This window comes from Musa acuminata, chromosome BXJ3-8, assembly GCF_036884655.1.
Source record: "Musa acuminata AAA Group cultivar baxijiao chromosome BXJ3-8, Cavendish_Baxijiao_AAA, whole genome shotgun sequence".
Classification (NCBI taxonomy): domain Eukaryota; kingdom Viridiplantae; phylum Streptophyta; class Magnoliopsida; order Zingiberales; family Musaceae; genus Musa; species Musa acuminata.
In genome coordinates this window covers 2617545-2638623 of record NC_088356.1, presented here as the reverse complement: position 1 = coordinate 2638623, position 21079 = coordinate 2617545, and the positions used below count along the sequence as shown (strand labels likewise).

General features: G+C 43.4%; 3 protein-coding genes and 1 pseudogene across 5 annotated transcripts; 3 read left to right on the top strand and 1 right to left on the bottom strand.

Annotated features, from left to right (window-relative positions):
- Nucleotides 1-115: 115 nt before the first annotated feature.
- Nucleotides 116-1314, top strand: LOC103993927 (chlorophyll a-b binding protein CP29.2, chloroplastic-like). The gene is made up of 2 exons (XM_009414167.3): nt 116-688; nt 824-1314. The coding sequence occupies exons 1-2, from the start codon at nt 185-187 to the stop codon at nt 1187-1189; spliced, it is 870 nt and encodes a 289-aa protein (XP_009412442.2). The 5' UTR covers nt 116-184; the 3' UTR covers nt 1190-1314.
- Nucleotides 1315-2170: 856 nt separating this feature from the next.
- Nucleotides 2171-7652, top strand: LOC135645900 (putative 3'(2'),5'-bisphosphate nucleotidase, mitochondrial). 3 transcript variants are annotated; one of them, XR_010498912.1, is made up of 10 exons: nt 2171-2584; nt 2658-2754; nt 2899-3001; nt 3156-3406; nt 3484-3543; nt 4066-4448; nt 5859-5937; nt 6026-6076; nt 6360-6627; nt 6749-7652. XR_010498912.1 is itself a non-coding variant. In XM_065164796.1 (10 exons), the coding sequence occupies exons 1-10, from the start codon at nt 2475-2477 to the stop codon at nt 6754-6756; spliced, it is 1215 nt and encodes a 404-aa protein (XP_065020868.1). In that variant the 5' UTR covers nt 2173-2474; the 3' UTR covers nt 6757-7652. The 3 variants fall into 3 exon arrangements, 2 of the variants coding, with proteins under 2 accessions (XP_065020867.1, XP_065020868.1); XM_065164796.1 differs by having other exon boundaries at nt 2173-2584; nt 6360-6432; XM_065164795.1 differs by having other exon boundaries at nt 6360-7652.
- Nucleotides 7653-13636: 5984 nt separating this feature from the next.
- On the top strand, nt 13637-15567 carry LOC135645851 (uncharacterized GPI-anchored protein At4g28100-like). Its single transcript, XM_065164681.1, has 2 exons — nt 13637-14778; nt 15066-15567. The coding sequence occupies exons 1-2, from the start codon at nt 14122-14124 to the stop codon at nt 15444-15446; spliced, it is 1038 nt and encodes a 345-aa protein (XP_065020753.1). The 5' UTR covers nt 13637-14121; the 3' UTR covers nt 15447-15567.
- Nucleotides 15568-15618: 51 nt separating this feature from the next.
- Nucleotides 15619-19400, bottom strand: LOC135645683 (CDP-diacylglycerol--glycerol-3-phosphate 3-phosphatidyltransferase 1, chloroplastic-like; annotated as a pseudogene).
- Between the last annotated feature and the right edge of the window lie 1679 nt (nt 19401-21079).

Sequence of the window (21079 nt, the reverse complement as noted above, 5' to 3'; positions counted from 1 at the left end):
AGGATAAGGTTGCACACCTCACATCCGTCAGATTGATCTCAGTCTCCACATCGTCCGTCCAGTCTGGCATCCACAGATGACTCCCACAACGCCTATAACCCACCACATCATCAACAAGCTTTCCGACGCCCAACTCCGTCACCAGGGTCTCTCAGTCGAACAAGTGGAGCAGAGAGTGTGACGAATGGCCTCCTCCACAGCAGCCGCCACCTCCCCGTTCTTGGGCACCCGCCTACCCGAGCACAGCCTCGCCAAGGCGGTCGGCCGGTTCCAGGCCCAGTTCGGATTCGGCAGCAAGAAGTCCCGGCCCAAGAAGGCCAAGGCGCCACCGACGTCGGACCGGCCGCTGTGGTTCCCGGGCGCCAAGGCACCGGAGTGGCTCGATGGCTCGCTCGTCGGCGACTACGGATTCGACCCCTTCGGCCTGGGCAGGCCGGTCGAGTACCTTCAGTTCGACTTCGACTCGCTGGACCAGAACCTGGCGAAGAATCCGTCCGGAGACGTGATCGGGACCCGGACGGAGAGCGTCGACGTGAAATCTACCCCCTTCCAGCCGTACTCCGAGGTGTTTGGGCTGCAGCGGTTCCGCGAGTGCGAGCTCATCCACGGTCGGTGGGCCATGCTCGCCACCCTCGGCGCCCTCGTCGTCGAATGGCTCACCGGCGTCACTTGGCAGGATGCTGGCAAGGTATAATATCGTACTCTACGCAAATCTAGCTCGATTTTAGACCCAAGATTTCCGGCGCAACCTTTTTGTCTCGTGAACAGACTTCCTACCCAATATATGTGTACGTAAGAACACTGGTTGGATGTGTGATTGCAGGTAGAGTTGGTGGAGGGCTCCTCGTACCTCGGCCTCCCTCTCCCCTTCAACATCACCACGCTGATATGGATCGAGGTGCTGGTGATCGGCTACATCGAGTTCCAGAGGAACGCGGAGCTCGACCCCGAGAAGAGGCTGTACCCGGGCGGCAAGTACTTCGACCCCCTCGGCCTGGCGGCCGACCCCGAGAAGAAGGCCTCCCTGCAGCTGGCGGAGATCAAGCACGGCCGCCTCGCCATGGTCGCCTTCCTGGGCTTCGCCGTCCAGGCCGCCGTCACCGGCAAGGGCCCCCTCAACAACTGGGCCACCCACCTAAGCGATCCACTTCACACCACCATCATCGACACCTTCTCCTCCTCCTCTTAACCACATCAATCTATGCCTCCTCTTCTTCATCTTCTTCTTCTTTCTTTATGTACTCTGCTACCGGTACGATCCTTATGACTGTAAATCATTTGTTATTGTTGGATTCGGCATTTCCTAAACTTTTAGTATGGTAATCATTACTAACCTCTCCTTGGATCTGTAGGATGTAACTATCATATCTCATCTATCATGCTCTGATTGACGAGTAAAGCGTACGATCTGAATGCGACAAAAGGTGTAAGTCATTTATGTGTTTTTTTTGACTGACATGCGAGACTTGATAGGATGAGATTACATAGGTAATCCGATTGGAAGCCATTCTATCGGTGTGAGGACTCGATTCGAATAGACGGTTTGAGATTTTTTTGGTTGCAAGATTTCTTCCAGGGGCTAAATTCTTCGAGTGTTCTCAAGCGGAGGGTTGTCTCGTGACTATGTGATTGTATCTTAGTAGTGGGGTCATCTCTTGATCGTAAACAATCCTGTATGACAAGCTAGCATCAGAGGTTACTTGGTATGACTCCTTCGATGCTTAAGTCAAACGAAGGGAAGAAGACAATAACATACGCTGTATGACCGAGTTAGTGTGAAGAGAGTTCTCTCTTAAGCGGAAGCTAATGTGTTCTTTTTTATACATGATCTCTATGTCTTCTTAGGTGAACCGCCTAATCTTTCACTATTCTTGATAAGGTAGGACGATTATTACCGATCATTGATGCGGAGTATATCGAAATGTACTATGACGTTATTTTGGGGTTTATGACTTGGAGCGCCACTTAGGTATCGGCCTTTGTGATAGATGAGTTGGCACGAGACAAAATTGTTCCTATTAGTATCAAATTTGATGTATATTAATTTTATTTTTAACTCAAAATATCTATCAAATATAATTTCAAATGTATGTTAATTCTATTTTTAACTTAAAATATATACCAAATATAATTTAGAAAATAAGAGTAGGAATACGGCTCAGACCGTCGATAGCGGATCCAATGAGGATCCATTTTACATGAATCGATATTGGATGAACGCAATTCGGCAGCGAATCCGAAGAGCGCTTCATTTTTGGTCGGATTATATTCGATTTGGTGGGTTGGATATGTGGGTCCGTCCGGACCGCAAGAAAGGTCGAACTTTTCACTGGCTCCGATTCGACTCGGATGAAGCCAGTCGGGAGAGCAAAATCCGCGAGTCGAAGACTAGGGCGGAAGAGCAAAACGGGGGAGAAGAACGAGGGAAGCATAGAGATCATTGAGCCGGCAGAGCAATCGTCTCCTCTCGGTCCATGACGTTCTTCCTCCTTCAACCGCCCTCGCGGCTTCCCCTCCCTCGATTCCGTGCCCCCTTCTCTCGTCCGCCCTTTTCTTCTTCTTGCAAGACCTTCGCCACCGTCAGGTCTCTCCTAAATTCCACCTTCTCACCCCTTTTTCGGGTCGAAACTTCATAAGACGGCTCTTCTCCGTTCCAGGTCGAGCCTTCCCTTCCTTCCGGAGAAGGTCAAGTTCTACGGAGAGCTGGAAGCTGCCGTCGATGTTGTGGAGAGAGCTTGCCGCCTCTGCGTCGATGTACGTTTCTTTTTCTTCTCATTTTCCCATCAATTTACATGTAAGTCTTCAAGAATGTGAAGGAATATCGCCCTTCCTTTTTTTTATTTGGGGCGCAAAAAGGCCCATTTCTTCTAAAGTTCTCTTCTTTTTCTGATCCATCAGGTGAAGAAGTCGCTGCTGTCCGATAAAGGCCGGATTCTTGAAAAGAACGATCAGACGCCTGTAACAATCGCGGACTTTGGCGTGCAAGCGCTGATCAGCTTGGGTAATCCTATCATCTGTATTGTAATTAACTCCTAAAGTTGTTCATTAAACTATTCGTCCACTTCTTTGTGATCTCGTCGAAGCAAATATTGTTTTTGAAACAAAACATGAGCTTGAATTCTAATTTTCTTCAATTTGTGTCATGGTAATGGCAGAGCTGAAGAGACTTTTTCCATCTATACCATTGGTGGCCGAAGAAGACTCCGGTTTCTTAAGATCAAATTCTGGAGATCTGCAGAGAGTTCATGGCCACGATGGTAACTCCCTTGTGAACTTGGTGTTGACTGCAGTTGCTGATAAAGCCACTGGTGCTGATGATCCTTTAACTTCTGATGTTGTGTTGGAGGCTATTGATAGAGGGGGGAAGGATGCAGTCTCTTTTGATGCACAGCCTGCTACTTATTGGGTAATTTAAGGGATTGCATCCAATAAATGCATCTTGGAGATTGTTGTATGGTATCCAATCAGTGTCCTTTGTTGTAGGTGCTTGACCCCATTGATGGTACTCGGGGTTTCTTGAAGGGCAATGATGCACTATATGTGGTATGCTTTGCTTCATTTTCTTTCTGCAGCTCCACTAAATGATTATATATATATATATATATATATATATATTCTCTTCTGTTTGCACTTTTTACACTGAATTACCAATACCATATTATCAGCAATATGTCAGTGTTTGCTTGATCTGCATCAAGAGAAGTGTAAACACTTGTATCTAAATTGAATAGTCTACAATGAGAAACAGCTGCAGAATCTTTAAAATTTTTCTGATTGTGTCTGTGGAATTGTAGGGTGTGTGGTAGATTGTCTTTGTTCCACAGTTCCACTTCAATACTGGTATCTGACAATTCAATTATTTTGTTTCTTGCTCTTGTTTCACAATTGTCACCATTGCAAACTATATACTGTCACAAGGGCTTAGTTCCTAAACCAGTTAATCATCTTTATCAGTTATTACAAACTGTTCATCATCACTTCTGGATTGATTTTATTAAAATCATTCACAGTGTATATTGATATTTTTTGTCTGCTTTCTGGATCAAAATATTTCAAAATTTTCAGGTGGGCTTGGCTCTTGTTGTTGATGGAAAAATTGTACTAGGTGTGATGGGCTGTCCGAACTGGAAAGTAGACATTCTTTCATCTGGGATTCATGATAGGAAAACTGGTGACTGTGAAACAGGGATAATCATGATTGCTCATGAAGGCTGTGGAACATGGACAAGGAGATTTTTTGATGGCATGGACAAATTTTTAAGCATGCAGGGTGGTTGGCAGCAATGCTTTGTCGATAGCTGCTATATGGTGCATGAGGCACATTTTTGTATCCCTGATAGTCAAACCTGGGATTTAATTCCCCTGTCAGCATTTTTTAGTTCAACTGTTGATGATACCAAAGATAGAGATAGAGGAACGATACTTCTATTGCCAACTTGTTGTGGCAGGTTTGTATGTTTTTGCGCTTCTTTATCTCATGATACCATTCTTACATTCTCTGCTTGATATTTTTTTGTGGATTAATTATGTTAGCAGATAAGTCACCATTATATAACTTAAAGCTTATTGGATCCTTGTTCATTAGAGAAAGCATCTGAAGTAAATGCTGCATATTGTGCTATGATTGTCCACAAAAACTGGCAGCCTTCTAAGACTTGTGATCCTTTATTAGTGAGTCCAACAACCTTGAACAGACATATGCATGGTGATAGTGCTGAGGTTGCAGCATGATATATATGGATGATCCAGGACACGCTCACCAAGATTAGGATGTGAATCATATGGACAAACCCTCAAAGTTGTATCTTTTTGGTAGCATGTTGTTTTTGTAGCATTGAAAATTGCATAAGTTTTTGGGTCAGTTTTGTGAGAATGGAGTATAATATTCTATTATGTGTTTGTATCATATATTCAAACAGAACTTTACATGATAAGCAATTACTGAAGAAAAAGAGTGAATTGATGGGACATTCTATGACATTTGGTGGTCCAATGAAAGCACATGGAGAATTTTTTCTTGCTTCAGTTGCACTGAAAGACATGGTGTAAGGACATCTAAACATTATCTAAACTAATTCTTCGCCCACAGGCTGAGGTGACGATTTTGTCCTGTTGTATTGGCTTTAGCAACTCAGCTTGAGGTGTGTGGCATTAATGGTACATGGACATCAGGTGTCAAATAATCAGCAAAGACAAATTTTTGATACATATGATCTGCTATGATATGCGGAAGAATTTGTATACATGATGTAACGGCATTATTCTTTGAGAAATGATTTTTTAAGACCATGAAGCCCACCATCGAAATAGACCATAACTAAGAACTTCTGAAGCAACAAGAATGTATGTTTTTGTCAACTGATTCCAGATAATAGTAAAATTGACATGTATTTTCTGTCTTTTTCCTTGGTTGTTAAGAGTGTAATCAATTTATTTTACGATCTTTTCCTCCATTTCTTAATTTTCACAAATCTTAAGTTCATGCTTTATGACTTCAGGCAGAAATATGAAACTGGCTGTGAGTACTCGTAAGTTAAATTTATTGTTATTATTAATCTTTTTCGCTTCTTTGCTTTGATGAATAAATTGCTGTCAAGCAATTTATTGGACATCAATTTTGACTTAAAAAAAAATTGTGTTGCATATATACTGAGTCTCAAACATCTCCCTGGGTGAAGATGATGTTGGCTATAGAATGTTCATCGGTCGCTGACTCTAATCAAATTCTAGAATAGCTACTGCTGTATCTTTTATTATTTTTTATTTTTGGTTTCTCCAGCATCTATCTATTGTGATCTGCTTCTCTTCATTTTATTTTGCTGAAATAACTATTATTCCCATGTTCTTGGTTTCTGTAGCTTGTGCAAGTACCTTATGGTGGCATCTGGAAGAGCTTCTGTTTTCATTCTGCGAGCCAGGGCTCAAACCAGTATTAAGGTAACTACAAATCAGTTTCTGGTCAGCAAAAAGTTGTTTTAAAGTATATTAGCTTGTATTACTGATTATATATTGCCTTGATTTTTAGGTTTGGGATCATGCTGTAGGAGTTATCTGCATACAGGAAGCAGGAGGAAAAGTATGCTTCTGTGTCCTCGTTTTGTTTTGTGCACTTCTATCGTGATCATTGCTACTAAGTTAGGACATTACGCAATTTTCCCTCTTGGAGAGCTGGGAGTTCCAAATTTGATTCTTAAGTGCTTCACGAATCCAAATGGTCACATTCTTTGAAATCGATTTTACAGGCTATAATTACTCCGAGATTTGTGCTGTTTTGCCTCTGCTAATTCGAATTTGTATATTTCTTTCTCCTCATTGCATCGAAGGTTCTATTGATGAGAAACTAAATGCATCTTTACTAGGTCACGGATTGGATTGGAACTGAGCTAGACCTTGCAGCTGATGAAGCAGGCCGGAGAATCATATACCCGTCAGGTGGTGTGCTTGTGACAAATGGAAGATTACACAACCAGCTACTGGAGATGATCTCATCCAATTTCCGTGTCATTCGACATGCATAAAATACATTTTCCGTAACCTCTTAATTTGGAATTATTGATGAAAGGAATGATATTTTTTCTCAGAGATATTGGATGCCCCTTGGTATTCCATGTTTTTGGTTCTCACATGGTGCAGTGTCTTTGATTCTAATCTGAGCATTCTTCAATTATTAGCACCAACTATTAGTTTGAGCTTAAGCCCTCATTGACATGGAAATAAGAGACTAAACAGTTTTTTATTTGATGTTTAGGTACCTAAAAGAGTGTTTCAGAGGCAATTTATGAGCAAGAAACTTGCTTCAAGAGAATTTGCACCAGTTTCCACTCACTGGGAGTAGTGAATGAAGTAAAGAATTGATGGGCGCTATGAAATTTCAGAAGCTTGTCGAGTTGAGAATCTATAAGATCAGAAGTCTAATCAGGGAAGAATGTATCCGTGGACGCTAAACATGACCCATCATAACAGTGAAGAGCCAATCACAGGAAAACATATATTGTTTCCCGCACCCACAGCAAACTTGGCAGCTTTTTTCCAAGAGGAGAGAAAGAAAGCAGTATTCGCGTCCGCAGCTGGACGTAGATGAGGATTGCAAGAAAGGTATGTATGGATGGAAGGCATGGAGCGTGATCAAGTGAGCTTCCTTGGGACGGTGGGCACGCACGCACTTGGTCGTGTGAATCGGTGGCGAGGGCAGATTCCAAGAGCGCACTGCCACGCAACAGCCTCCCGAGAGAAACCGTGATCGACGAACAAGCTTGCAAGCTTGAGCTGTCAATATGGGGGTAGTCTGCAACCACAACACACACACACACTTACAGGAGAAGAAACGGAGAGAAAAAGTAGAGATGGGGAGCGAAGGAAGCGCATACTGTTGGATGGATCTGCTGCCGTCGCTTGCCATGACGAAGCACATTCTCTCGTAGCAGAGTGACTGTCACCTGTAATTTGTGTAGCTACTTGTGGACTGCATCACAAGCTTGACAAATCATGGATTCTAATACTAGCTCGTCGCACAAAGCTTCGGATGGTACCCGCATCGGTCATTCGCCTTGTAAATTTGCAGTTGGACATCGAAGGTTGCCATTGGCTCGGTGAGTTGCCTGAGGATTTCAGTAATGTGAAAAGCTGGCCATCGGAAGGATGTGCCTCCTTGACTCGAATGCTATGTGGATGGGTTCGCTGAAGTTGACGATGCTCTCGGAAGTGGCGTCTCGGAGTTGCATGCGTTGACAGATCTTACAGAGTTATCTCCATGCAACCGCCAACGAGCGTCAAACTTGGAGGATGAACCGATGGCAAAGCTACCGGAGAAGTGCATGGTGGCGCATTTGAAGCTTCGATGTACATGGTGTGATCTGACACCCTGTCAACGCTGCTGCAGCTACTTAGAATGCTACTTGAATGCCAGTTGTAGTTAGTTTATTTGACCAGCTCTTAATTCGAGGTTAAAAATGTATTTTTTCTATCATTCAAAGCGTTTATCCAATTAATATTACTAAAATCAAATAATTTATATTTAAACTTATAAAAATATCAAATATCATAAATGGTAGTTCCCGTATAATTCTTTTAATAGTTGCAACAGATAGATCTTGCATTTATTATATACCATTTTTAAGTTTCAATTTCTCATTTACATTCATGGGTGTTGTTGGTGAACAAATATACTGTGGCTGACTCGTCAGCACGGCTTAGTCCACGGGTCGATGTCGGGAGCCTTCTGTCGACTGAGCTGGATGACGAGGTGGTCGTGCCCTCGGGAAGGGGTGATTATCGACGTTTGTCGATCTCCGGGCCGGTTGGCAGCTCTCCCTTGCGTGCCGGATGGCGATCATCGGGTTGAGACGCTCGCGGCTCATGGGTGGTCGTTTTCATGCAAAAGTGACATTTGTCGAGTGTTTCCCGACTTTGGCCTCTCCGACGAGCAAGTCAGTTGTGGGTTTGATTGTTTATTTTTTGTCTCTCCTTGGCCGGCATCCGGCCAGGGGCTTTTATACTATTGCACGAGGGTCGATTGCACGCGGGTTCGGTGTGGCCGCTGACCCTCGAGGGATGGGACGACACTTCTGACGGGCTACCGTCTCGAGACTACGGAACGACGACAGACGGCACCGCCCCGAGCTCTCGGGACGGGACATGTTGAGCAATGTTTCAATACGGATTCTAACTTGACGTGTGGCATCGGCTATGACGTGTCTTGGGCCCAAAATACGCTTTATCATGTGTTGCTATAGTTTTACAATTAATCATGTTAGACTTTTTGAATATATCCATATACTTTCTTTACAAAATAAAAATTTTATCTGATCCTTCACCTCCAACCTAACAAAATAAAAAAATTCTGTCATAAAAAAACTAGATCTAACATATTTTTAAAATTCTGTCATAAAAAAACTAGTTATATGAACTCATATATATAATAGCATCAATATAAAGGTAAACCAAAAGAATATTAAGTTTACCTTTCTTCTTTAGATAAAGAATAGGTTTATTGTTCATCCTAAATCTATTTTTGATGAAAATAATAATAATTTTATTATATCATAAAGAGTTTTTTTTTAATTTATATATCACAAAGAGTTGTATCGTTTGAAAGAAAGTACAGTAAAAACTTCAAAGGGCTAAAAATAGATTATACGTGTAGGGGATGATAGGTACTTGTAACAACTTCGTTCGTGGTGCCAAAAATTAAAGATAATATTTGTGATTTCTAGAATGCGAAGGAAAAAAATCATACTGGTGATAAAATGATGAGATGAAGGTCTCTCTTTAGAATCAAGTAATATCATTGATTTGGTTCCAATTATACATGTTGCGTTCAGTTTGTGTAGTTATGATAGATTTTTCAAACCAATGATTCAATTTCTTATATAAGATAAAATGAAAAAATACATATCAATGTATATATTATTATGGTTAGTACTTTAGATATTCTAACGACTTGGGAGAGGTTATAATAAAATCTAAATTTCTTAGTGAATTAAGATTTAGATTTACCTAAGAATTAAAGTACGAGAAATCTTAGAAAATTAGGTTTCCCAATATTTTGATGATAGAGATGCAAGACATCTTCATGCTCCTAAAGGTTTATCTTTAATAGATCTAAAGAAGCTGAGAATTTTTTTTTTCATGCTTGAATGAGAATAATATATCTTATAATTGTTAGGATCAAGGGTTGGCACTAAGAGGGGGGTGAATTAGTGCAGCGGATAAAAATATCGGTTTTGAAAAATCTTTCGTACGATAAAACCTGAACTCGAAAATGCTTAACTTGAAACACGTGTTCGTAAATGTATTAAAGGCAGTAAGCTATTAAAAAGGTTTACAGTAAAGATAAATTGCTCAAAGTAAAATGTAAACAAGATTTTTAGAGTGGTTCGGTCAACGTGATCTACATCCACTTTGTCGATTTCTCTTCTGTTGAGGCCACCAGCATCCACTATCAGTCTTCCTTCAATAGGCGAAGACCAACCACCTTTTACAACTCAATTCTCCTTTTACTGGGTTTAGGAAATAACCCTTACACCCCCACTCACTCATCTCTCAAACTATTCTAACACTTAAAACTTTGAGAGGAGCTTACACAAAATTGTAGCAGCGTTTCTATACTTTTTTTACTCTCAATACTTGTATGCTTAACCAGGGATGAGAGGGGTATTTATAGGCTTCAAGTTGATTCCAACTTGGAGCTTAAAAACTTCTCATCCCGGGTTTCCTGGGTCCGGTGGTACCACCGCCTGCGCTGGGCAGTACCATCGCCCAGACCGACGATACCACCGCTTGACACAGTCTCGAAGATTGCGCCACGATGATGAGACTTCTTGGGGCATTGTTTGGGCCTTTCATTGGGCCTAACACAATTCTTACATGGGCTTAGCTAGCCCCTAATTGGGTTGACCCAAATCCAATCCCAATTACATGCTAACTACGAAATCTAAGACATAATCTAAACTTATTCTTCCGACGAGCTTCCGACGATCTTTTAGCGAACTTCCGACGATCTCTCGGTAATGTTCCGACGGACTCTCGGCAAGCCCCTGGACTTCACGACAATCTTCTTAGCAAGTTCCGACAAGCTTCTCTGGCAAGCTCCGAGACTTCTCGGCTGGTTCCGACAGAACTTCCAACGAACGTCTGGACTTCCGATGAACTCTTAAACTCCCAAGGTACTCGCGTTCTTGACTCCGGAACTTCATTTTGCTTCATGCCTTGCTATCCTAGTTAATCTTGCATATATAAAACACACTTCAATCTAGACAATTAATACTAAGCCTTAATCAAGTTGTCTGGTATGTCATTGGTCCCTCGACGCTTTGTCCAATTCTTTGGTGCATCGTCCTCTCTTACGGCCTATTGCCTAATCGACCAGTTGACTCCGCAACTCCGATATCCATGGCGCAATATCCGCTTTTCTTGGTCCGATGCCCGAATCCACGGCCCGAAGCCTTCTGTCGATACGTCGATCGTTCCTGCGGCCCGACGTCCAATCTTCTGACATGTTTTCCCCTGGCATAACATAATTTTTTCAACTTTAATTGTCTCATCCTGATCGAAACATCCTGCATCATTCAAAACGTAGATTAAAATATAAACACATATCAATTGGTTTCATCAATAATATATTAAATCTTACATCTAGTTTATGATATATTCCTTTCGTTAGCGATCTTTATTTCATTTGGAGTTTTCTTTTCCTCCACGGATGAGTTCTTTCGTTATGGGACACCTCAGCAATTCTACACGGCATTTGGATAATGGATGCGGACACCTTATCATCTTCTTACTGACGGTTCTCGGAATATTATATATTCGTGAAGGATCAGAAGCACTTGATGTGGTATCTTAGTGACTGGTATCGACTGCGAGTTGATTTCTTTTTGTGGTGTCATGTTGGCCAATCATTCATTCCGGACGGAGATCTGTCGAGCATGAACTGTTTCTTCTGCTATGCACCTCGGTCCTTTTACCTGTTACTAGTAATGTCTTTTTCAGATATGAAGCAGCTGATACATCTGCTTGGGGATCACCTTTTACTGCTGATATGATTGCCGCCTCATTGTGTGTGCATGGTGTCATCGATTTGCCTAATCATCGTTGCTTTCTGCATTCATGATCTTGATCTACCAAGATCAAGCTGCAACAGCACTCAGGTGACGCACCAAATGAGCCGGTTATACAATCTCTCCTCGCCATCATCGTCTTGCAATCTAAACTTCGAGATGAAAGATTGCTTAGCGCTGTGGCAGCAGCACCTACCCGCTCTGCCAGTTGTGAAGAGAACTGGAGAAGAAGTGGACCTTCGCCATTCCCATCCTTGAGCATTCTTGCCGCAACATCATCTTCTTGGCATCAATGAGCTTTCGTTAACTAGCTTCCAACGAGTCCTTTCGTTAACTAGCTTCCACTGAGTTCTTTCTTTGGTCAAGTTCAACGTTTCTGATAGACTCACCCACCCCAACCCAACTTGCCTTCTTCACTTTCTGGTCACTCAGTAGCTCGAACATAAAAATGCAAACCACTCACAGAGAGAGAGAGAGAGAGAGAGAGAGATGCACATGGGAAAGAGAGCGGTGAACACTGTACAGCTAAATTCTCATGGAATTTAAGATGGCTTTTAGCATGTTGATGGGAGCTTTTGGGTGGGCATGATTGTACTGCATATATTGGGGTTGCTGAAGACAAATATAGCTACAGATTCTGGTGGTTTGTCACTGTACCCATTTGTCCTGTAATCGTGGCTTGTTTCTGAGGAGTCCCCAGCTGCTGATTCCAATCTCTTGTCCTCATGACGGACGGGGGAATAAAGAGCAGCCGATCAAAACAAATGAATATGAAAAGTGCAGTCACCAGCTAGCCATGGGGTCTCCAAGCCAAGGTAATATAACTTATGTGCAGGGGAGGGGAGGTCTATTATTATACTACTGAGGGCAGAGACATCTTCCCTGTTAGGGGGTCATTTCTTCAAGCGAAGACCCCTTGGCTTGTCTGTGGACTCTTTCTTCTGCTTTGCTGTCATGCTCTACTCGGGCTCTTGTCTTCTACCATCCATCCATCCATCATCATCGTTGTCATTTAGGTGAGCAGTTTTGGTTTGATTGATCTTGGCAGGAGTTGATGGTGTAGCTCCAAATCCTGATGCCCTGCTACCTCTTTCTAAGGGGGCCTCCTCGTGCCATGATAACTTGGTGGAGACAATGGTGCATGTGAACCGGTCATGGCTGGCTGGCTGATATTACAACCCTTTTCATGATCTCGGTGAATCGGGAAATAGAATGAACATGATTCTTGACTTCAGTTGTGGCAAAGAATCACAGGTGATTTCTGATCGAATAAAAGGAGCTCTTTGAACGACTCGTTTGACCTCAGAATGACAGCGAAAGATTCGTGCAGAGGAGGTTGGCCTCGTTGCTCCATTCTTAACCCAGTTCACCGTCGCAAGATGCTCCTCGTCCTCCTCCTCCGCTAAAGCCGGTTCTCAAAGGTTTGTGATGCCGTCCTTCGTCTGGGATCACCGTCGTCGTCGACGAGGACGACAACACCAGCAGCAGAAACAGCACGGAATCATTTTGTTTCGGTTTTAGAGAGAACGAGAGAGAGAGAGAGACCATTCACCGTGTTTATATATCTATATATAAGCTTCCAAAACCCAATCGATACACGTGAACCAGCAGTCGGTGACTGACCCAGTCTTCGGCATCGTCCACGTGGACGTGATGGGATGGCACAGCGGGAGCCCGCCCAATGTCCTGCTTGCCGTCGTCTTCTCCTCTTCACACGGCAAAGGAGATGCATATGGACAAGACACTGCAGACCTCCTCGCCCCACCGAAGTGTCCTCTATTTGATTTCTCGCCTGGTTTTGATGCTAAGTAACCTGATGTGTCATGACATGCAATGTAATAAATACCATCTCGACAGCTTCATTTAACGAAGACAGCAGACCTTCTAGAGAAGCTAATATTATTTTCCTAATTAATGACCATATAATGAACGTAGAAACACGAAAGGTACAGAGAAACTAGAAAGCCACAGTACCAAGTACAGAGAAACTAGGGGTCCACAGGCACAGTGGAACTCTGAGCTTGTAATGTCAAGGGGATGAGAGGAACGAGAACACCCGGGTCCGTTCTCCCAACAGGAGCCTGGTTGTTCCCTCTTCGTTCTGGGAATTCGGATTTGAAGGATAGGTGGCAGCGTCTGATGAGCTACATCAGCTGTGCCCTGCATAACTCTTGTGCAAGAAGCTGACGGAGGAGGAAGAAACAAGACAACAGAGTAACATCGCCCTCTCTCTCTCTCTCTCTCTGTAAGCTTGAAGCCTCCAACACACGCACCCACACGAACGTGCTTGCTCGCTCAGGCTCGAGTCTTCTGTCGTTCAAGCCGATCCACAGAGGAAAGGGAGGCACCTTTTCTTCGTCTCCTAATTACCTTCTCCTGGTTCATTCCTCCACTCCAGATCCCAACAACTCATGATGCTCTCCTTTCCCAGCGCCACTCCACCTCCTTTTTCAAGCTAGCTTTCGCCATAGGAATATTACTCTCCGAATCTTCTTATCCTCCTCCGACCACTCTGTTGCCGTAGAAGAAGCAGAGGTCGGAAGAAAGAAGAAGAAGAAGAAGAATGAGATCACCCGCTGCCTCATTGCACCTTACTCTCCTCGTTGTCTCGGCCACCGCGCTCACGGCTGCCTTAGCAGCCGGAATCAAGCCGCAAATCCTCTACGACGAGCAGCGTTCCCTCAACGCTAGCGGCTTCGCCTCAACGACGGTGCCGGCCTTCCCGGTTGCCCGATCTAACAACCAGAGCGAGTGTCGCCTCGACCTATCCGATGAGCTCTTCGGTGGGGTCGGCGACGCCTGCATCCGCGGGGGTCTCGACAGGAGCCGCTGCTGCCCGGTGCTCGCCGCCTGGCTCTTCGCTGCTCACGCTCGCTCCGCACTGGAGCTCCAGCCGCCGCCCGCGACTGACGACGGGCTTGACGGCATGGATGGGCCGATGATGCCTGACGACAACCAGAAGTGCGTGGACTCGCTGCAGAACGCGCTTGAACGGCGCGACATCCGCCTGCCGCGGCCCAACGCCACATGCGACACCGTGCTCTGCTTCTGCGGCATCCGCCTCCATCAGATCGGGTCGCTCCGCTGCCCGGCCGCCTTCAACGTCAGCGGCGGCGCAGCCCGGAGCGCCACGCCCACTTTGGCCGTACGTCAACTCGAGGGCGACTGCCGGAACGCATCTTACGCCGGCTGCACCCGCTGCCTCCACTCCCTCGAGAAGGTCCGCTTCCTCGAACCCCTTCTTTACGTACTCTGTCTGTGTGAAAGATTGTTTCTTCTCGCTTCTCCGTCTTTTCCAAGTTCTACAAATAGAAGCGGTGAAGCAGCAGAACAGGACACATTTCCCTGCACAGCTTAATAAATGAACGTGCAACAAGCGACTCGTCGCAGTTCTTTACGTGCCTCCCCGTCGGACAACACTTGTTTTCACTGTAGAGAAACCGCTTGACCTCACGGTAGTCGCAGCAGCAGCAGCAGCCATAATGATCAATCACCATGGATGTGCAGGTGAAGGGGCATGGCGGTGGTGTGGGGGAATACGAAGGCGGCGGCGATCGGGCAAAGCGGATGTTCGGGCGGGACTGCCAGCTGATGGGGCTCACGTGGTTGCTGGCGAGGAACAAGACGGCGTACATCCCCACGGTGTCAGCCGTTCTGCGCGCCGTGCTCTACAGCGCCCACCCGCCGCAGGCCGGCGGCGGTGGCGGTGGCGGTTACAAGTGCAGCCCTGACCAGGAGAACATGCCCCTCGCCGTCGACTCCCTCCAATTCCAGCACCTCAGTGACTCCGCCGCGGCCTTCTCTTTTCAGCCTGCCCCCCGTGTCTCCCATCTCGTGCTTTCCTCCTTGGCCCTGCCGGTCCTTCTCGCATGGTTTCCCTTCCTCTAAGGCTATCAACAGTATGGACCTTTATTTTTGCCTTTGTCATTTAGCCCTCTCCTGTACATCCTCCTCCACCATGCCGGCCTTTCTCGTTCTTTCATAGATTATTTTTCCTTGTTTGTCTCAAGACCTCTCTAATTATATCTGTCCTTGCAAAGCTTAAAAATAAACATTTAAATTCCCCACCAAAGACAAAATCCAACATTAAGCATTTCTTCCAATATCCAACCAAATCTAAAGCGACATTGATACACCAAGACATACGAGGATTAAAACGACAACGAATGCTATCTCTGCTATCATCTTCTAAATGAATATACACAAAGCATACATGGACGGTGCTCCTTCTGTTGACACAATGTACGCTCATCATTGGTTCTCTGGTGCAATTCTTGATTGAGCATGCCGAGAAAATGCCGGAGTTCGATGGACTCAGAAAGGTTTTCTGGGACCATCAAATGGGCCATATTCGGCGTTTCTCCTATCAACTTCTATTGCATGTTCCCCAAATTACCAAGCTGTTGATCTAAACCTGTCTGTTGCTATTATCTTCCTCTTCTTTCCTTGTGTCTCAAGAACAAGAAACAAAAAGGCCTTTTCCCTAAAATGCAATTTATTGATCACAACAACCTATTGCTTTAGAAAAGCACATGAAAAAAAACCTAAAATCACTTCCCGTTGCTGGTTGATCTCGACCACCACAGTTCTTCTAGGGCAGAGAAAGCTTATCATCCGCAAAGATGTTGGGCTCCATAAGCAACTGCAGATAGTTGAAGCCACCAACCAGCTGCATTGATAATAGAAGAGGGCCAGCATAGCTAATAGAGAAGAGCAGCAGATATTGGATCAGATAACTAGACCTGCATATCCACTCACATTGCATATGGACTTCATGGAGTTCACAAGCTAGAGCACGGAAAACACATTGTGCGATTTACCTCAAGTTATGTACACCTGAGTTTCTTCACTGCCCGATTCAGGTTGCAGAAGAGCAGCAGCAGCTAGAAGCAACTGGAAAACTGTGTTCACCTGCATCATCAACTCTTAAAAGGTTGTTGAGATAGCTTTAAGTATAGATAGATGTGTTATGATATCACAAAAAGGTCTACTGAGAAGTTAAGCATCAAGAAAAGAATGTCATACCTTATAAAGAGAGGCTCTACCTTCTCTCTCTGAGTTGCATCAAGGTTTGCAAACTCGACCAACTCTTCCACTAAAAACAGAACAAGAGAAGAAATAATTAGTAGGTTCCTCAGACTGGACTAGAAACAGGAAGTCTTATTATAAGCCGTGTCAACTTTACCTCCCACCCCAAGCTAGAAGCTCTTTAATAAACCGCACCGCTGATAAGAGACACATCTCTTAGAACCACCAAGGCCACCACCATAGCTTCAAAAGCCACAAAGAAAGTTAGGTGGTTGCCATGTTAGTTGTTAAAACTACAGTTGCTCAGAAATTAAAACTAGCATCTTAATCTAAAATTACCTCCTAAAGAACTATTTAATCATTCAATCTAAAACTCATGATACGGCTCACCAAGATTTAGTTTTTAAAAGCATGTACACTGGTTCAATCAATTAAAATAAAAGAAATTGAAGAAAGTTAAAATGAGAAACATGTTCTTCAAGGAATATCATTCCATCTGCAAACTAAACCTGCTTTTTGATTGAGAACATGGACTATTAGTTTTAAGTGAACATAGTTGCCAGATCAGGAGAGATACCTTTTTATACCAATTGGTCAAAATGATTTCACTGGATAAGCAATGAAAAAAATGAAAAAATATATATATTAATTTTCTCATGAAAGTTAACGCAGTGCACAATCAAGCTATTACAAATGACTCATGATCTAAGAGATCTTTTCCAACCATAGCTAAAGCAACACAACTTATAAGAACCTGCACTCACAAAATCAGAATATAGATAACACATTAAGGGTACACAACCCACACAGCATTAATGACTAAGAAAGGGGGAATCAAATTAAGTCGCAAGTTCCATTAAAAAAAAATCAAACTTGTCAGCAAGTGGATCCAGGTACTGAATTAATACCCATCTTTCTTGCAAGGAAACCATCCAGCTACAACAAAAATAAGGATAGATACTGAGAGTTAATAAACTGGAAACAGAAAGGACAATCAGTTGGTATTACTCAAAAAATTTTGACTGCTCACCCAGTCAGTTGCTCCAGAAACAATCAATGCGCCAAAAGCTGGAAGATACCACTCACGTACAATCATCCTATCAGATAATTAGACTCATGCAACAAATTTTGTAAGATGAATTTTCTTTTCATCAATTTGAATCCCATATAAATCAATTTTTCGTATAAAATCAATGTAACATATGTTGAAATAGATACAAGGTTATTTCTCCAAGCAACAAAGTTTTTCTCAATGAAAGGGCAGGAAAGGAACATCAGTACTTTCCCTAGAGCTTAAGTGAAATCATATAAATTATCACAACAAATTCACCCAATCAAACCAACCCCAACTATTTAACCACATACACATGCATCCCTCAGCTAAAGCAGCAGGATTTTAAAATGAATTAGAGAAGATAGTTTTGCAAAGGAAACAACCATGAAATTGCAACCATAAGAATGTTTTACAGTTACCTCCTACTTTTCAGTATATTGAGTATGTCTTAATTTTCCAGTTAATTAGGGTCTATACGATTGCGACCATCATTCATGTTTCCATGTGGCAACTAATGACTTACCACCACATTCAAAATATGGATATCATAGTTAATTGACCGTTTGCATCCATCAGAACTCATGACGGGTATCCAGTGTCAGATGTGTGCCAACGAATAAAATACTTATCCAACTATTTGACCATACATGCAGCGGATCTTCTTTGATTTCTGCAATCACACAGACTTAACCTCTAATATGTTGCATTGCCACACATGAGAGGTCTCATCTCACTATTTCTTAAACATGTCACTGTATCTCTTTTTCAGACACTAGGATAACATCAGAATCTAGTTTAGATATATCCATGAATCAAATGGTTCCCCAATAGTTTGGTATAGGTTTATGGAAGTTTTGGTTTTTGAGACCATATAAACTTATTAAAATGTTAAACACATTGAATATGATCATGAATTATACTTCTACAATGTGTCTCCATGGCTTCTTTTACTAAATCAGATTCAGATACATTTCAGAATCCAGTTGATATTCTCAAATGGGTAAGACACAACAGAGGCTAGGTTCTCTATTGTGCTTCTATTATTTAAGAAAGAAATGCACGTTCATTGTTGAATCTAATCACATCAAGGTTCTAAAGACAAAGAAAATGAAACTGGGCAGATTTTTCGGCGCAATATTTCACAAGTTCGTCAAATAATAGCGTAATATAAACGTTATTCTTCTTCCCCCTGAATCTACCAGATGCATAATATTAACGTTATTATTTTTCCCTCTGAATTTACCAGATTTAAGAGATCAATATTAAGAGAGAACCAACTTACCATCCAATCAGAGGACCGGCCACCATCCTGCTGATAGGAACCAAATTGGGTAAATTCAGGAACTTTTCACCAACCCCAACCGCGCCGTGCTCTGCACACACTTTCCCTTCTCCCTCCACCCAACGACATCCTCTAAACCCTTACCGACCTTTTCTAGGGTCCTCAACCCCAAACCGACGGGAAAGCTCTGAACTTGGAGCAGATCCCTGGGGAAAATAACTTTCCCACGCAGATATAATGGAGTCGCCGACTGCGAGAGCCTCCACGGGTTCGAGCAGACGAAGAGAGGCCCCGAGGAGCGGACCCATCGGGAGGGCAGCAAGAAGAGAGGAAACGGCGCGGCAGTGAGCCGGAGCACGAAGAAGAAGAAGGGGTTCGGAGTGACGGCGAGAGGGGAAGGGTTAGAGGAAGAGGAAGAGATCTTATCGAGTGGGAGGAGAGGGGTAGGATACGGTGCCGGGTCTTCGCCGGAGGGATCGTATTAGGGTTCTGTAGACCGCCATGCGCGATCATGGAGAAGGTTCGGGAGGTTTTTTCTGCGACGCAAAGCGGTACGTTGTTTCAAACCACCCGCAACCCTACGTGCCTCACTTACCTTGAGACGCAGCGGGGCCCAAATCATCTCTCCATTTAAAAATGAGAGAAAGGTAAAATTGATGGCTAATTACGTATGTTAGTAAGAACTCCTCAACATCTTAATTTCTAGAATAATTATATTGAAATCCTTAAAAGTGAAATATATAGTTTTATTTATCCTAACACCATTAATTTTATCGATAAAAATATAATAAAAATAATAATTTTAATGTTTTAACTTATGATAATGAATGTTGTCGATGCCACTAGGAGCTATAGATGACTATTGTGGATAAGTAGAGTAGCGATGAGAGGCGAGGGTCGCTTTGCATTTTTGTCAACTTCGATGTAGTTACCGAGCGACCATTTCACTGCACTGCATCTATATCGGCATCGACATAATTGTTGATTGATAAAAGGGTCACTCGACATCTACATTGATGTCGACGCATATGCAGATAACAAAGGATCATTAGACAACTACATGATCTCTTTCTTGCGATAGTTTTAAAATTCATCATGATCTCCTCCTTAGAGAGAGAGGGGGGGGGGGGGGGGGGGGGGGGGCAAAAACCTCATTCTTTCTCCTCTTTGTCATCCGCTCCTCCTTCTCGACTTATCCTCTGGATCATCGTCACCTTTTGTCATCGACATTGCTCGTTGAAGCAATAGAAGCTATTGCCTTTGACCTTAGCGTCATCCTAATCATGTTCTTAAACAAGTTCACCTTTAGCATCCTCATCCCTATCATAGCCTCTTACAACATCACCATGGCCATCATAGCAAGAGCCTCAATCTTGGGTGATGTGCCTAGCATCGCCTTTCATTTCTTTTCGTGATTATAGTGTAAGAGGATGGAAGACAACGGAGGAGCAACGAGTGTAAGCTTCACCCAAGGAGGAGGAGGAAAGGCATGGAAGGCACTCAGTTAGATAGTGTGCCTGAGACTGTTATACTCATTTGCTTGACATCCTCATGCTGATTTTATATAAGATCATGTAGATGCTGAGTGGCCCTTTCGTTGCTTCGTATCTGCATTGGTGTCCGTATAGACATCGAGTGGCCCTTTTCACTGCTCGACAACTACGTCGATGTTGACGCAGATATAGAGCGACGAAAGGGTCACTCGGTAACTACATTAACATCAACGTAGATATAGAGCAATCTTCACCTCTTACTGTCACTCTCCCAATCCACAACAATCACCCGTGACCTCTAGCGATTTTATCCTCCGTCATCACCAATTGAAATATTAAAATTATTTTTTTATCCATTATTTTTGTACTTCTGTTAGTAAAACTAATGGCGTTAGGATAAATAGAGCTATATATTTTATTTTGATAATTATAGAAATTTTAATATAAATTTTTTAAGTTTAAGAATCGATAAAGAGGTCTAAAAATCTAATATTTAGAAAGTTAATGAAATGATGCTGACATTAGTAAGGGCCCACGAACCACGCAAGTGTCCCCACGGCTCACATATCGGACACACGTGGCATCTGGTGAGTCAAAATGCCGTTAAGCGAGGGTTTCGCTCGCCACCGGCACAATGGCCAAGCTGACCCAGCCAAGCCAGAAG